This window comes from Hesperophylax consimilis, chromosome 1 (assembly GCF_061612785.1).
Source record: "Hesperophylax consimilis isolate HC1 chromosome 1, BYU_Hcon_1.0, whole genome shotgun sequence".
NCBI classification, from domain to species: Eukaryota; Metazoa; Arthropoda; class Insecta; order Trichoptera; family Limnephilidae; genus Hesperophylax; species Hesperophylax consimilis.
Window position 1 is genome coordinate 44,509,849 of NC_142836.1, and position 16,227 is coordinate 44,526,075.

General features: G+C 32.4%; 1 protein-coding gene across 1 annotated transcript; it reads right to left on the reverse strand.

Moving 5' to 3' along the window:
• Positions 1–2,464: 2,464 nt before the first annotated feature.
• On the reverse strand, positions 2,465–10,831 carry LOC149426984 (histone H2A-like). The gene is made up of 3 exons (XM_089632495.1): positions 10,807–10,831; positions 9,687–9,888; positions 2,465–2,633 (listed from the first exon to the last, which is right to left on the reverse strand). Exons 1-3 carry the CDS (start codon positions 10,829–10,831, stop codon positions 2,465–2,467), a joined length of 396 nt encoding a protein of 131 aa, XP_089488621.1.
• Positions 10,832–16,227: the final 5,396 nt, after the last annotated feature.

A 16,227-nucleotide genomic window follows, 5' to 3' on the forward strand; every position in this document is an offset into this window, starting at 1 on the left:
ATAAAATAATAAAAAGAAACGAATTTGGTGTCAAGAATGGTACAAGTTAAGGTACCGCTTTACCCATGAGCATTTGCAAAGTGTATTACAGGCTACAGCTATTTTTTGTATGAATATCTTGTGCGGTATTCATACAAAAAATATGTTTTCTCCATTGAAAATTCAGAAAATTATTTATTCTACAGTTTGATTATTAATGACCTTGAAAACCGCTGTCATAATTATTAAAAAATACTAAAATACTTCCAGAATTTTTAAATTAGATGGATTTCTACAAATTGAACACAAAAACAATAACTAAGTACCTATTTTATAACAATTTTATTCAATTTATATCATGGTTTATGATACGTGATATTTATTTGTCTATTGTCGTTTGTCTATTCCCACAAAAATATAAATTCGCATCAAGCCTCGCCGCAAGCACGTAGAATTGCGCAATGCTTGCAAGCCAGCTTCGGTACACGGTCAAAATGCTTGACACAAAGTGCCATAGACAATAAACTACGTGCTTGCGATCAAGCCGCTTGACCGTGTCCACGTCCCATTATGTTTGTTCATTTGTTATTTTTAATTTACTTAAAGAAATTTTAATTTTGTAATCATAATTTCCTTTCTTGGTTTTTTCACGAGTCACGCCACTATTTTCAATATGTCACTACATCGTCGATTCAATTTACCTAGCGTCTAAAAATTTTTTGGTTTTAATTTACTTTAATAAGAAAAATTTTGTAATAGTTATTTCATTTCCGGGCTTTTTCACTAGTCATAACAATTTTTTCGACAGGATATTACATCGTCAAATTTTTTTTTTTTTTCTCATTTTTTATTATTATTATTATGGTGTGAAATTATATTTAATACCATACTCTCAGTAAAGCTATACATATCTGATAAAAAAAATAATATCTTATACTCATTTTTATGTATTTTACATTCATTTAGCAATAGCAACTGTCTTTATCATAAGTCATTTGTCAATGGGTAACAATATACTTATATAAATTTTCATAGATTAGAAAGAAAACCTCACTCCAAATACCCACACAAGATCAAAATCATATCTCTATATATTTATTCATTATGTAATTGATCTTATAAATTTGCTTTATCAACCTCTCTCCATCATAAGTTCTTACCATGATATAGGCCATTTTATTGTTTTTAGATTTATAGCCTTCAAGATTCTCATCATACAAATAACTTTCAGAACGTACAATAATACGTGTTTCATACATCAATCATTGACACAAACATCACAAAAATTCCTAGACATCATTCAGAACTCACTAACTCTTATATTTTTATATTATATTAATTAAATTATAACTTTGATTCAGCTGCATGTGACTAAGTACAGTCAATACACTATGAGAATAAGAAGAACTATAAGAACTAAGTAAAGTCAATACACTGGACTAAACAAGAGTCGCTTTTGATGGATCTGCCTATTTCTGTCTGTCCTAAAACGGGTGATATCCTAGTTGGACAGCCAAGGATCGCTGTAACAATGTATTATGTCATGTTTTTTAAAAAATTAAATAAATAAATAAAATAATTGTATCTTTGTCTTGTTTTGAGTTATTGTTTAAAAACGAGTGAATAGACAGCAGAAGTGAATTAAAAAAACTTAAGCATCTTTGTTGTAGCGCTACTGCAAATTTGGAACGTTAAAATAAATTAAAAAAATAATAATCCTAGCGTTCGGCATAAAGTGAACAGCATTCTAAGCAGATAAGTAGGTCAGTGTTGATTTATGGGTCGCCGCAGGTCGCCGTGTGCGGTTTATTTATGGGATTGTTTATACATTGTTTACATTGCATTTTGCTTTAAGAAATTTTCTCGTTAATTTAAACATAAAAGCGAATTGTGGGCGAAATTTGTAGTGATTTAAAACGCGTTATTATTGTTTTGATATTAATACCTACTTTAAGATTTATCAACGATGCCTTCGACGTGTTTGAAAACAGTTGTACGTTTTTAATGTTTTGATTTTGAGACTTATCATCGATGCCTTTGACGAGGTAAAAATTAACTGTGACGTGTTTGTGTTTTGAACCTACCTTACCATACCTACCTATGCCAATAATAATTCCTATCCGTTGCGTCGGCGTCTCAGATCGAATGACGAAAAAATTTTAACCCTGAAATAGCCGGAAAATATTTTTTTTGTTTTTTTTTTGGTGAAAATGCTCAAATCAAAAAACTTTATGTTTATATGGTTTCCCCATGTGGTGTAGATTCTCCAGTTTCCCGCTTGTACTACGAGTTTCCGGACACCGTGTATATCTCGACGGCCTGTGGTCGATCGTGGTCGAGGGATAAGACAAGGGATCCGGAGGTCGCGGTTTCAAATACTGGCGCGCGCGCTTTTTAAATAATGAATCAAGTCATGCGGATGGTATGGTGTGGTGGTCGTGGTCGTGGACTTGAGGGACGTTCATTTTTTATATATTTTTTTATATTAGTATAGTTTGTCGCTGTCAAAATTACGCCTTCTTTTCTGTTTCTTGGGCAGGAGAACAGCCTGGATGTTGGGCAGAACACCTCCCTGAGCAATGGTCACGCCGGAGAGCAGCTTGTTGAGCTCCTCGTCGTTTCGGATGGCCGACTGCAGATGGCGGGGGATGATCAATTCAATTCAGTGCCGGCAACCCGGGCGTTTATTTATTATTAGTTATGTACATACATGATTTTTCTCCTTACCCTCCTCACTAGACAAAGTCTGTTCTGAGGCTGGTAACTAACAATTTCTAATTACATAAAAACAAATAAGTGGTTAAAAAAGAAAAAAAAAAAGAAATATAAATATTATAGTAAAAATAATAATAATAAAATAAGAGGAAAATCAGAAATTAGAAACAGAGTAGAAAAAAGAAAATATAAAATTTTAGATATTAAGAATATTACTTATCTCTCTTCTTTCTTTGACATTCAACCAGTTTAAAAATCTTTTGAATACCCAATTCAAATTATTAGATGCGACATAGGTCTTTGTTTGGGCTACAAACTTATTGAATATATGTGGTGCCAAGTAAGATTCATGTTTTTTGGCAAAATTTGATTTGATATATGGTACTTGTAATTGATTGTGTGTGTTTGCTCTTGTGTTTTGCGAGTGAGTTATGAAGTGTGGTGATATTTTTATGCAGTTTTTGTAGATGATCTTCTTTATGAATAGTTTATTTATGTCTAATAGGTTATTGTTGATCATTAGCTGTTCTGTCGGATGTTGATAAGGCTTTCTGAACATAATTCTGATTATTGTTTTATGATTAATTTTAAGTGATTTGAGATGAGTCTCTGCTGCTGCTCCCCATACTGAAATACCATACATAAGAATACTTTGACAGAGTGCAAAATATATATTTTTTAGCTGAGGTAGTGACATAATGTTTCGAATTGTTTTGAAGATGTAAGAGAGTTTCCGTATTTTTTTTGTAATTAGGTTGATTTGGAGATCCCATTTTAAGTTATTGTCAACAGTTAAACCGAGATATTTAATATTTTGCGCATAATCAATTTTGTCACAAACACAGCGTGAGTTAGTTAATGAGGTAACTGTGCAGGGGTGAAGATGAAGTTGTGGGTGACTATCTGGCTGACCAGCTAATGTTTTACTGAAAGTTAAGTATTTAGTTTTAGAAATATTTAGTGTCAGTAGATTATTTATTAGCCATCTATTTACTTCAGTCATCCCTGTTTCCGTGTGTTTGAAGACGTTTTCCCATGATTGGGCTTTGAATAAAATTACAGTGTCATCTGCATAACTGATTACTTTGTACTCTATGTTCCCTAGGCTTATCTCAGTTAGACTGTTAATGTAGATGAGAAACAGTATGGGACCCAAGACGCTGCCTTGGGGTACTCCATACCTGTTGCCTACTTTGTCACTTTCTTGATTATTTATTTTTACAATTTGTTGTCTATTTTCAATGTAGCTAATGAACCATTTTAGTGGTGGACCTGTTATGCCAATGTTTTTGAGTTTTTGTTGGAGTAATTTGTGTGAGATGGTGTCGAAAGCTTTTGCTAGGTCTAAGAACACTCCTAACACCTTTGAACCGCCATCTAGGTTTTTCACTATGTAGGTGGTTAGTTCCGATAAGGCGTCTTCTGTTCCCATTTTCGCTCTAAACCCGAATTGACGGGTGGAGATCAGTTTGTGTTTATCAAGGTATGCGAGCAGTCTTTTTTTCATAGTTTTTTCTAGTAGTTTCGATAGCGAATTTAGCAGAGTGATTGGTCTGTAATTTAAGATAAGCGTTTTGTCTCCCGATTTATGTATTGGAGTAATACAACCTATTTTTAGGTGATCGGGGACAATGCCGAGGCTGAAACTTTGGTTGAAAATATGTTGAAGTGGTATAAGTATATGTTCTCGGAGACTAATCAGTATATGATTGGAGAGGTTATCTGGGCCCACAGCGCAATTTGGTTTGAGAGAAATAATTAAATCTGAGATTTCCTTTTTAGTTATTTTGTGAGCATAAAACGAATGATTTGGTTGTATGGTAGAGGATAGTTTGGTTAAAGAGTCTTCTGTTGTGCCGTTTTTTATAAGAATTTTTTCAGCTAAGTTAGATCCGACTTTTGCAAATTGGGAGTTAATAAAATTAGCTATTTTACCAGGTTCATTTTTTGTAAGGGTTTTGTTTCCATTTATTAACAGTACTTTGATCTTCGAGTCTTTTTTCGGATTGGAGAAAGTAATATCTTTGACGATTTTCCAGATTTTTTTGGGATCTTTTTTGGCGGATTTTATTTCTTTTTTGTAGTACTTGTATTTGGCTTGTTTGATTAATTTATTACAAAGGTTTCTATATAGCAGGTAATTATTTTTTAGTTTGTCGTCATATGGGTTTTTGCGCACTTGCATGTGCATTGTGTCTCTTTTATGAATGCTGTTTACTAATCCTTTCGTGATCCAGGGTGTTATTTTTTTTTCTTTATGTGAGTAGTTTTTCGGGGTATTTTTTGTTGTATGTTTAGCAATGTAGGTTCCAACTGTGTTCATAAATGTGTTCAGCGCGTTGTTTGGGTCGGGTTCATTTATTACATTTGACCAAGATTCCTTATGTATGTCCTCTATTAGGCACTTAAAATTAATTTTGTCTTGTACGGAGTTGTTTTTTTCATCTTTTTGTTTCTCGTTATGATGTATGCTAAGTGTAGTAGTGAAATGATCTGTGACCGTTGATCGAATAATGGATGAAGATGTTTTTTTCCTAGTTTTAACAAATATATGGTCAATACAGGATTCAGAGTTTGACGTAATTCTTGTTGGTGAGTTGATTGTCGAATTTAATCCATAGTGAGTAAGTAGACTTAAGTATTCTGTGGTTATTGGTTGCCCGTTTAGTAAGTTAATATTCATATCCCCTGCAATAATTAATTGTTGTGTTTTTTTATTTTTATCGAGAAGTTTATTTAAGGAGTTGAGAAAAGGTGAGAGATTGTTATAGCTTGGGGGTCTGTAGACGGCAAATATGGAGATGTCTGTTCCGAGGGAGATTTGGATACAGTTTGCTTCGGTTAGGTTGATTTCTGTTATTGATGGGTTTAGTGAATCTTTGGCAAAGATTACTATACCGTCGTTTTGATTTAGATGTTTAGTGGAATGGAGAGTTGTATAGTCTTTTAAGTTTAGGTTTGTGTACGAATCATCTAACCAGCATTCAGTCAAGATAATAATGTCGAAGCTTATGTTTATTTCGTTTAAGAGGACCGAGAAATTATCGAAGTTCTTTCGAATACTTCTAATGTTTTGGGAAATTATGTTTAAGTTGTGTTTTTCTGTAAACAGAGAATTAAATTCTGTCGCTTTGTCAAAAGTGTGTTCTGAGTTGTTAAATGTTTCTGTATCAATATTAAGTTGAGTGATCATGTTGCGGTTGCGAAGTTACATAAGTTGATCCATACAAAGTTCACACATTTTGCTAGTGGTGGTAAATAATGAGTAGTATAGGAGTAAAAATTGAGAGTAAAATTAATCAAATACTTTGGATAATATAAACTTTTAAAAACATAAAATTTCATGGTAAAATAATTAGAATACTTTGGATAATAAAATAAAATCCTTTTAAACCATAAAATTCGATGGTAAAATAATTCAAAGATTTTGGATAATAAAAAATATTTAAAACAGTTACATTTGATGTTAAAATAATAGCAGTATTTTGGATAATAGAAACCTTTAAAAACATAAAAATGGATGGTAAAATAATGAAAATACTTTGGATAATAAACACCTTGAAAAGCATAAAATTTTAAAGGGAAATAATTTAAGTACTTTGAATAATAAAAACCTTTAAAACAACGAAATTTGACAGTAATATTATTCAAATACTTTGGATAAAAAAAACCTTTGGTACAATATAATTTGATGGAAAAATAAGTTGAATAATTTGGATAATAAAAACTTTTAGAACAATAAAGTAATATGGTAATAATGATGGTAAAAAAATTCAAATACTTAGGATAATTAAAACATTTTAAGCAATAGCATTTGATGGTATAATAATAAAAAAACATTGGATAATGAAAACCTTTTAAAACATAAAATTTCATGGTAAAATAATTAGAATACTGTGGATAGTAAAATAGAATCCCTTTAAACCTTAAAGTTTGATGGTAGAATAATTCAAAAACTATGGATAATAAAAAATATTTATAACAGTAAAATTTGATGGAAAAATAATAACAGTACTTTGGATAATAGAAACCTTTAAAAACATAAAATTTGATGGTAAAATAATGAAAATACTTTGGATAATAAAAACCTTGAAAAGGATAAAATTTTAAAGGAAAATAATTTAAGTACTTTGAATAATAAAAACCTTTAAAACAATAAAGTTTGACAGTAAAATTATTCAAATACTTTGGATAATAAAAACCTTTGGTACAATCTAATTTGATGGAAAAATAAGTTGAATAATTTGGGTAATAAAAACTTTTAGAGCAATAAAAATTGATGTTAAAATAATTCAAATACTTTTGATAATTAGAACATTTAAAACAATAGCATTTGATGGAATAATAATAAAAATACATTGGATAATAAGAACCTTTAGAAACATAAAATTTCATGCTAAAATAATTAGAGTACTTTGGATAATAAAATCCTTTTAAACCATAAAATTTGATGGTAACATAATTTAAAATACTTTGGATAATAAAAACCTTTAAAGGTATAAATTTGTTGGTAAAATAATTAAAATACTTTGGATAATAAAACGCTTTAAAGGTATAAAATTTTATGGAAAAATACTTAAAAAACTTTAGATAATAAAAACCTTTAGAGCAATAATATTTTATGGTAAAGTGATTAACATAATTAGAGTAATAAAAACATTTAGAATAATAGAATTTGATGGTAAAATAATCAGAATAGTTTGGGTAGTAAAGACATTTAAAATAATAAAATTTTATGGTAAAATAGTTAAAATACTTTGGGTAATAAAAACCATTGGAAAAATAGAAATTGAAGTAAAAATAATTAAAATACTTTGAAAGACCTTTAAAACAATAAAATTTGAAGGTAAAAATGTAAAGATAATTTGGGTTATAATTTGGGTTATAATAGAAAATGATGGTAAAATAATTAAAATAATTTGGGTTATAATAGAAAATGATGGAAACATAATTAAAATAATTAGGGTTATAATAGAAAATGATGGAATAATAATTAAAATAATTTGGGTTATAATTGAAAATGATGGTAAAATAATTAACATAATTTGGGTTATAATAGAAAATTATGGAAAAATAATTAAAATAATTAGGGTTATAATAGAAAATGAAGGAAAAATAATTAAAATAATTAGGGTTATAATAGAAAATGATGGAAAAATAATTAAAATAATTTGGGTAATAAAAACATTTAAAACAAACAAATTTTATGATAAGATAACTTAAATAATTTGGGTAAAAAAAACATTTAGAATGATAAGGTTTGATGTTAAAATAATTAAAATGGTTTTGGTTATAAATACATTTAGAGCAGTAAAATTTGGTGTTAAAATAATTTGGATAATAAAAAGAATTAGAAAGATTTTTGTAAACAAAATCGGTAGAAATAATTAATGAAATGGGACTTGTAGGGGAATAATATAGTTGCAATGATTGCAATGTGTTAAATAATTCTGCCATTATGATTTATTGCAATACAGGAAGTTTATAATAGAATGCTCAGTTATCTACAGTTGAATCCCCATTTTTTTCAAATCATTTTCATGTTTTATTTCTATTATTTTTTCCCCAGTTGCTTTGCGGACAAGCAATTTATTAGACTTGAACCATACAAATTGATAAAGGGTTTCTTTGGCCCTTTGCTTCGTTTTCCACATCAGTTCCTTGAAGTAAGGAGAGAGTACTTCATTGATGAAGATAGGAGAGGTTGGGTTTAAGGTTTTGGCCTCTTTCTTTAGCGAGAGTAACGATTCCCTTGTTTTTTGGCTGTACAAGGCAATTTGTAGTTTGACCGGGGTGTTCCGCCTGCGATCTTGGGTCCTGGTCACCATGCGGATGTCTTGTAGTTGCAGGGGCAGTCCTAGCGAGCCAGCTACCCGAAGAACGGCCTCCGCGGGTTGTTCTCCCGTCCGTAAGTCCACACCCGCTATTTCCACGCTGTCGGAGAGTTTGACTTGTTCTAAATCCGCGAGTCTACTTTCCAGGGAAGAGATTCTGTTGTTTTTTTTTTCGTTTACTTCACGTAGGAATTTAGCTTCTTTATAAATGTCCTGTACTTGTTTGAGGTTTAATAGCATGTCTTCATATTGTTTACAGATGAATTCACTGCTTTTTTTGAGGTCATTAATTTCCTCCTCAAACATTTGTTTTATTTCAAAAATTTTGTCATCAAAATGTTTAGTGAGACGATTATATAAGGAGTCGGCTTCTGATCCGAATGTAGCGGACGATGTAGCAGGTGAGTTCGGTCTGCTTTTGCATTTTGGGCATTTCCAGATTTGTTTATTTTTTAATGACATTTTTTTGAAATTGATGTCTGTGATATTTAAGCAATTGTTATGGAAACCGATGTTGCAAGTGGCACACGTGAGCGCATGGTCATTTTTGGTGATAAGGTTTAGGCAGGCTTCGCAATTCATTGTTGGTTCGCTTTTTTATTTTTTTTTTCAGATAAATATTCGGAATAGAGTAGGATTCGGTGGTTAGTGCGGCCTCTGTGTGGTGATCGAGCTAATAGATTTGTAATGTTTGTAATAATGTTCTTGTTATTGCTCGCAGACACAGATGGCGTTAAATAAAAACGAAAATAAATAAATAAAGGTTATAGTGAAATTTGCTTTTTTAACTTATTTAACTGATCTGGTATGCACTGGACATAACAATTTAATTTATTTCATTTATATATTTTAATTTTCACTGTCTTGATTTAAATATCTATAGGGAAATATTTTTATGTGGGTTGATTTTGTTACACTTTGTAAAATAAATGTCAAATGTCACAGTTTGAATGATGTTTTTAAATAGATCATTTAGAACAGATTCGTGTATTTTTGATTAGGGACGGCTGGATGAATATACGTAGGATAAAGCACAGTCGCCACTTTAATCCGTTCTGGGTTCACAGAACACTTTTTAACAAATATTTTTTATAATTATGTCGGGAGATGAGCAAAACACGATATCACTCTGTTGTATTATTATTGTAACTGCGAATCCTGGTCTTTTTGTTGTCCCTGGCGGCGAGGCCGGCCAGCTCGAGAACCTCGGTGGTCAGGTACTCCATGACGGCGGCCAGGTAGACGGGGGCACCGGCGCACACCCTCTCGGCGTAGTTGCCCTTCCTCAGCAGGCGGTGGATACGTCTGACGGGGAGCTGGAGTCCGGCGCGGTTAAAGCGGGACTTTGCCTGTCCGTTCACTTTGTCATTATTTGTGTCATTTATTAATTATACTGGAGCCAGTGAAACTATGGTATGTCGTGAGGCTGTAGGTAGTGGGGAGGGGAAGTAGATGGGGAAGAGGAAGGTGAGGGGGAGTACCTGCTATTCAGATCTGGTCACCAAACACGGCCAAAGCCATTTCACGTCACGTTTCAATTATGAATGGTGGTCTTATACCAGGGCTATACTGAGAGTCTCTCCAACTCTGGAACGTGCCGCAAATATACGATGTATTATTTCAAATGAGTAATTTGTGATATAACAAAAATAAAATTTATTTGCGCCCGCCAGGATTTGAACCCGCTACCTCCCTCTTGCTAGTCGAGAGCCATACCCCTCGACCACGGAGGTCGTCAATTTCAAGAATAAACAGACTCAGTCATGATAATCAAATGGGGCGTTTTAATGAGATGATGTTTTATTAATTTGTAAATAACGATTTATAAATTCTACAACTAATAATCAGAATCAATGATTGTTGTTCTACAAGAATACTTATATATTTAATTCATAATGTTTCCACGGGATTTCCTTATTATGATAATTGTTTATATCCTATGAAAATGTAATGCTACGTATACATCCGCGAGCCGGACTGCCGAACTGAACCTCAACTTATGGGAAAGAAACGAAGCATATTATACTTATTAACTATAGGAATCAGAGCAAATATGTTAATAATAATAATTAAAAAAAATAACTTTGCTTGAATACCACTTTATTGTATATATTTATAACCAACCGGTTTCAGTTCAACCCAAACCTTCATCAGGGTTAGTAAAAACATATACAAGTGAAAAAAAACCAAATATGTTAAGCTGGTTAAGTAGCTACATATCTGGTAGAACTTTACTTGTTAAAATAAAATCTTTTTTATCTAAACCATGCTTGGCCACTAGTGGCGTACCGCAAGGTAGTCATCTTGGCCCAATTTTATTTATTGTTTTTATAAACGACATAGTCAACTGCTTTAAAAATGTCAATGTACTGCTATTCGCCGACGATATTAAATTATATAAAGAAATAATCTCCTTAAACGACTGTCAAGTTCTTCAATCTAATATAGACATGCTAAATAACTGGTGTTCACAAAACAATTTATATTTAAATGTAGAAAAATGAAAAAAATTTAACCTTTTCCATAAAAAAAAATCACAATAATTTGGCTATTCAATAAATAAAACAAATTTAGAAAGAGTAAAGGAAATGCGAGATCTTGGCATAATAATGGATGAGAAACTAGACTTTACGGCCCACATTCAACAAATTGTGAATAAGGGTATGAAAACATTAGGTTTTACATTAAGAACAATTCGGAATCCTTAAAAGTCATTCCAATCTCCCGGCCCGAACTGTCAATAATATGTTCAATGACATTATTTTATCTAAATGGCCCAACTTTTCTCTTTTATTTACTGATGGATCCAAATCTCCCGACTCTCCTAACTGTGGTATAGGTATTAACGTTTACCACAATAATTCTAATGACAGAATATTTCATTCAATTTCAAATCAATTTTCAATATTTTCAGCCGAGTGCATTGCTATAATAGAATCTCTCAAATATATAATCAAAAATAATTTTGAACATTCCCTCGTTCTCTCTGACTCTCTCAGTTCCCTCCAAAAACTTAAATCCAGTCCTCTTCTTCATCCTGATGATCACTTTGTATGCCTTATTCGAGAGATGATAGCCTCCATTCAAAGCTATGGTAAAACTGTAACTCTGATTTGGATTCCTGGACATGTTGGTATCATGGGTAATGATATTGCGGATGCCTTGGCAAAACAAGGAGCGTCCAACCCTGTTGTTACCCTCGTAAACCACATTCCCCTATCTGACATTTTTTCCATCATCAAAGATAGATCCCGCAATGTTTGGTCGGAGTATTGGCACATTGCTAGTCAATCCAAGGGAGCCTGCTATGCCTCAATACAAAGGACTATTCCATCAAAACCGTGGTTTCAGCAATTCCCTCATTTTTCCAAAAAAGAAATTTCTTCACTCATTCGAATGAGGATCGGACATTGTTCCGTTCCTTCCCATCTTTTTAAAATTCACGTTGTTGACTCCCCAGATTGTACATTCTGTGGTCTAGAAGTGGGAACTTTAGATCACATATTTTTTGGTTGTCCCTCTCTAAACAAATATCCTCTATTCTATCAAGCCTTATCTAAAATTGCCTCCCCTCCATTCAACATCTCGTCTCTTCTAAGTCTGAACTCGACTCCAATTTTCATTATAATTTTGAAATTTGCCTATTTAAATAAAATTAATATTTAAATTCACCTTTCATTTCTCAATAATTTTAAATGATGGCCAAGAACACCCTTGAAGGGTGAAAGCCAGAAATAATGTTAAAAAAAAAAAAAAAACAATTAAAATTTTTGAATCTTTACAAATCATAAAACTATTGTACATATTCCTTGTTAGAAGCCTGATAGAACATAACTCCATAGTTTGGTCGCCCTTCTACAATGTACATATTCATAATGCTGAAAGAATTCAAAGAAAATTTCTACGCTTTGTCAATTTTAAACTTAACATCCCTTTAGAATACATAAATTACCTGTCATTATTGAATATTTTAAATATTCCTACATTAGAAAACAGAAGAAAAATAAACGACCTAACCTGTTTATTAAAATTATTGAACTCTAAATTCGATAGTTGTGAACTCCTGCATTTAATAAATATTCACACACCTACACGAACAACTAGGCAAATATCAACATTTTACATACATACATCTCATTCCAACTATAGTTTTCACTCTCCAATACAACGTTTACACAGTCTTGGTAACAAATACTTAAACAATATAAATGTATTTGACAATAATTTGAACTTGGCAAACTTAAACGGGGTATGTGCGAACTATTTTTACCTAATTTGTAAACTATTGTTATACTTTCTTATTATCATTATGGTTGATTTGGAGGATTTTGGCAGATTTTCTATTTTTCGTTTCACTTATTTGTACTCTATCCATACCTATATTTTTTAAACTTTTATATTTTATGTAACATATTTTGTTAACTCTGATATTTTTTTATGTAACCTGTATTTTGTTAACACTGATTTTTTTTAATGTAATCTGTATAACTAAAAAAATAAATATATAAATTATTATAGGTAAAAGCACTATGGGCGTTAAAATAAAATAAAATAAATAAATAAAAATAATCCAATAGAGACTTGTCACACCTGACAGATGATGTGTTATAAATGTGGGCGTGGCGACGATGATGCGCCGTGATGCTCAGTGATCTGCTAGCCAGGCTATATTTGAAAATGATCTGACCCCCTCTCCTGTCGTAGGAGGAGAGAGGTTCAGATCAATTTACGGAGTCCCGTGATCACGCGGCTGTCATCTGTCAAGGAAGGAAGGTAACCATACAAAGAAATGATATTCCGCGGCAGTTCCCCAGTTGATCTGACCCCATCTCCTGAGGAAGATTATAGCGTAGTGTGACACTCCAACTTATAATACGGATAGACCACACCCACTTTGTGCGTTATGCGTATAGCGTAATGTGTCTTAGGCTTTATCGGCGTAACGACGTATAATACGCATGGTGAGGCCGTGAAGGAGAATTTGTGTGTGGCGCGATTTATACCTACGCGTAACGCGACGGAAAATGAGCAGCACAAGATACGCTCAGTGTGTTTCGGCCCTAAGCTTTCTTTCTTCCACCACTTCCATGGCGGGCGCAAAAAATAAAATTCGTCTAAATATTGTAAAGAATAACATGCGAAGATTGTGTTACAAAGAACGATTTATGATTTAGTGGCTTATTATGTTTTTGGGACCATATAAACTCGGCGACCTTCGTAACAAATCGAGTAAAACAAAACCAGAAAAAAGAAACTTTTTAAAAAATAACCTTTCAGCTGTTTCATTGGAGCCCGAACTGTTCAGTTCCAAAGAAATGTATTTTTGTACGTAGGTAAGTAATCATTTCATAATATTATTTATACACCACGAATCAAAAGTTTCAAACATGCACTTCCAAATTTAATCTTACTTGTGTACCTACTTTGGTAAATATGTATCTCTTTAATTAATTAATTTATTAAAACCTCCTCACGAAGAATGACTATTATTTATTTATTTATTTGAGGAACATAAACAGTCTTAGTAATACAATATGCATAAGAAAATAACAAAAAAACAGACCAATTATTAATGTTCACAGATATATATTCAGAAACATAAAACTAACCTGTAAACGATAAACCTATAATATGCCTACCATAAACAGCAATAAATAAAAGTGATTATAACTATACTTAAATAGACTTGGGTTGGAACGGGAAAGGGGAGGAGAGGGATAAGGAAAAGTTTGCCACGCAAGTAATATTAAAATATTAGGTACAATCAATTTAACAGTGGTTAATATGAGTTAGAATGTGATACAATGAAATTCTGTAGTGATAGTAACTAGCAGTGAATATGTCAGCACGAGTGTCTATATTTGCAAATTTATTATTATAGACAGTATTATTCTATGAACATTCAAGAAGGCCGCAAAGTGAGTACCTACGACAAATTGTCAAATTTAAATTTAATTAATTAATATGCATTACATATTTTGCTTCTCCGTGGACTGAAATAGGTGTGCCTCAGGTAAAGTTGCCGAGTTCTGCAGGCAAAAAATCAAATATTGGTTTTAACAGAAACAACTATTTATTGTATATTCCATGTCGGGGGACTTAGCGAAAGTTAACGAAATAAAATGTAATTTTGTAATGTTTTTAAAGGAATAAACTAATTGAATTGAAAAAAAAAAAAAAAAAAAAAAAAAAAAATTAGTAAAAGATGAATTGTTTTTTTTCTCAAAGTTAAGTTTGAAGGTTAGGAAAGACGTACAAATTATTTAAATAACCCTTACTACCTATTGATATAATTGGTGCACGCTTCTTCATCTCCTCGAAAATAGTTGTTTCCAGTAGTAATTATGTTGAAATTTAAGTTTTTTTAAATAATTTTTAATGTGTAAGGATGAGGCGCGCCTCTTATTTTTGAAGAATTCAGATTACAAGCGTTCTAAAAAACATGGTTGGCGCATAATATTCTGGATTTGATTAGTGCGGGAATAGAACCCGCTAATTGGTAAGAAAAAAACTAATATGCAGAACAATCAATTGAATTGCGTAGCTCAATAAAAGAAGACAACGATTGCCTCATTTGTACGAGTATGAAGCGACACGCGGCTAATATAAACACACTGTCCAGCCAGTCTGCTGTAGCACTGTGTAGGCCAGGGGTAAGGAACCTTTTTGCAGTCAGGGGACATTTGCATTTTTTATATCACACCTGACAAGGACACTTCGAGTAACAAAATAGAAAATGTGTGACCAAACCAAATTTCGTGTTCACAAATGAGTCTAAAAAAATTATCTAAGAAATGTATAACTGCACTCGGAACGTGAGAGTGGTTTACCTTGAGTTGAGTGAGCAATCAAATTTTAGGTTGCGTTAAAAACAAAATACTGGTTTAAACTAACTCTACATAAGAGTCCGCGAGCATAAATAAACGCGGAACAAAGCAAATGGTTTTCCTCAGAATTATGCAGCACATGGTGTAAAACTAGAATTTAAACTCCCCTTGGATCATGCGAACGGTTTCCTTTGAAATGTGTCTGAAGATGGATCCACAACTGTAATTTTACCTTTACATTCTGAAGACAAAACTGGTTTTAATTTAAAAGTGAATCCTTGTGCAAGTCCCCAACATTGATTAAAACTACACCCAGAACACGAAAATGGTTTTCTCCAATTTTTGCAGCACATACTCTATAATTAGAATTTCAAAACTGCACTTCAAACACGAGAATGGTTTTCTTCTTAAATGCATCTGCAGACGAATCCACAACGGTAATTTTATATGTAAGCGAGGGCCCAGTTTAATTAGCGTTACGCTAATGATATTTCATTACACATTTAATTTCTTATTGGTAAAATAGTAAGAAAATAAAATAAAATTAAATTAAAAGGGGATGTTGGATCACCTATTTATTAGTGTGTAAACTTCGTTACTGCTTTCAGTAACGTAGGTGCATACGTGTAACTGTCAGCTATGACATACTTTTCTCTAAGTTTTATAACAATGTCTTAAAAATATATCTCAAACCCCGTGAAGGTTTTTTTGTGGTCAGCAAGCCGCTCCGAAAGTGCTCGCGGGCCGCATCATAAAGCCACACGGACCATAGGTTCACAACCCCTGGTGTAGGCCATAGAATCGCTGGTATTTAGTAGCGATGCGATGCGATGTTAAAAGTAGGTAGCGATATCTCCAAAACGTGACGCGAC

Coding starts and splice junctions, on each gene's coding strand:
- LOC149426984 (XM_089632495.1), bottom strand. CDS start 10,831: ATGACTACCTTGCGGTACGCCACTA. Junction 9,889..10,806: donor TACCTTGCGGTACGCCACTA/GTGGCCAAGCAT, acceptor ATAATGACAAAG/TGAACGGACAGGCAAAGTCC. Junction 2,634..9,686: donor AGGGACAACAAAAAGACCAG/GATTCGCAGTTA, acceptor CTGAATTGAATT/GATCATCCCCCGCCATCTGC.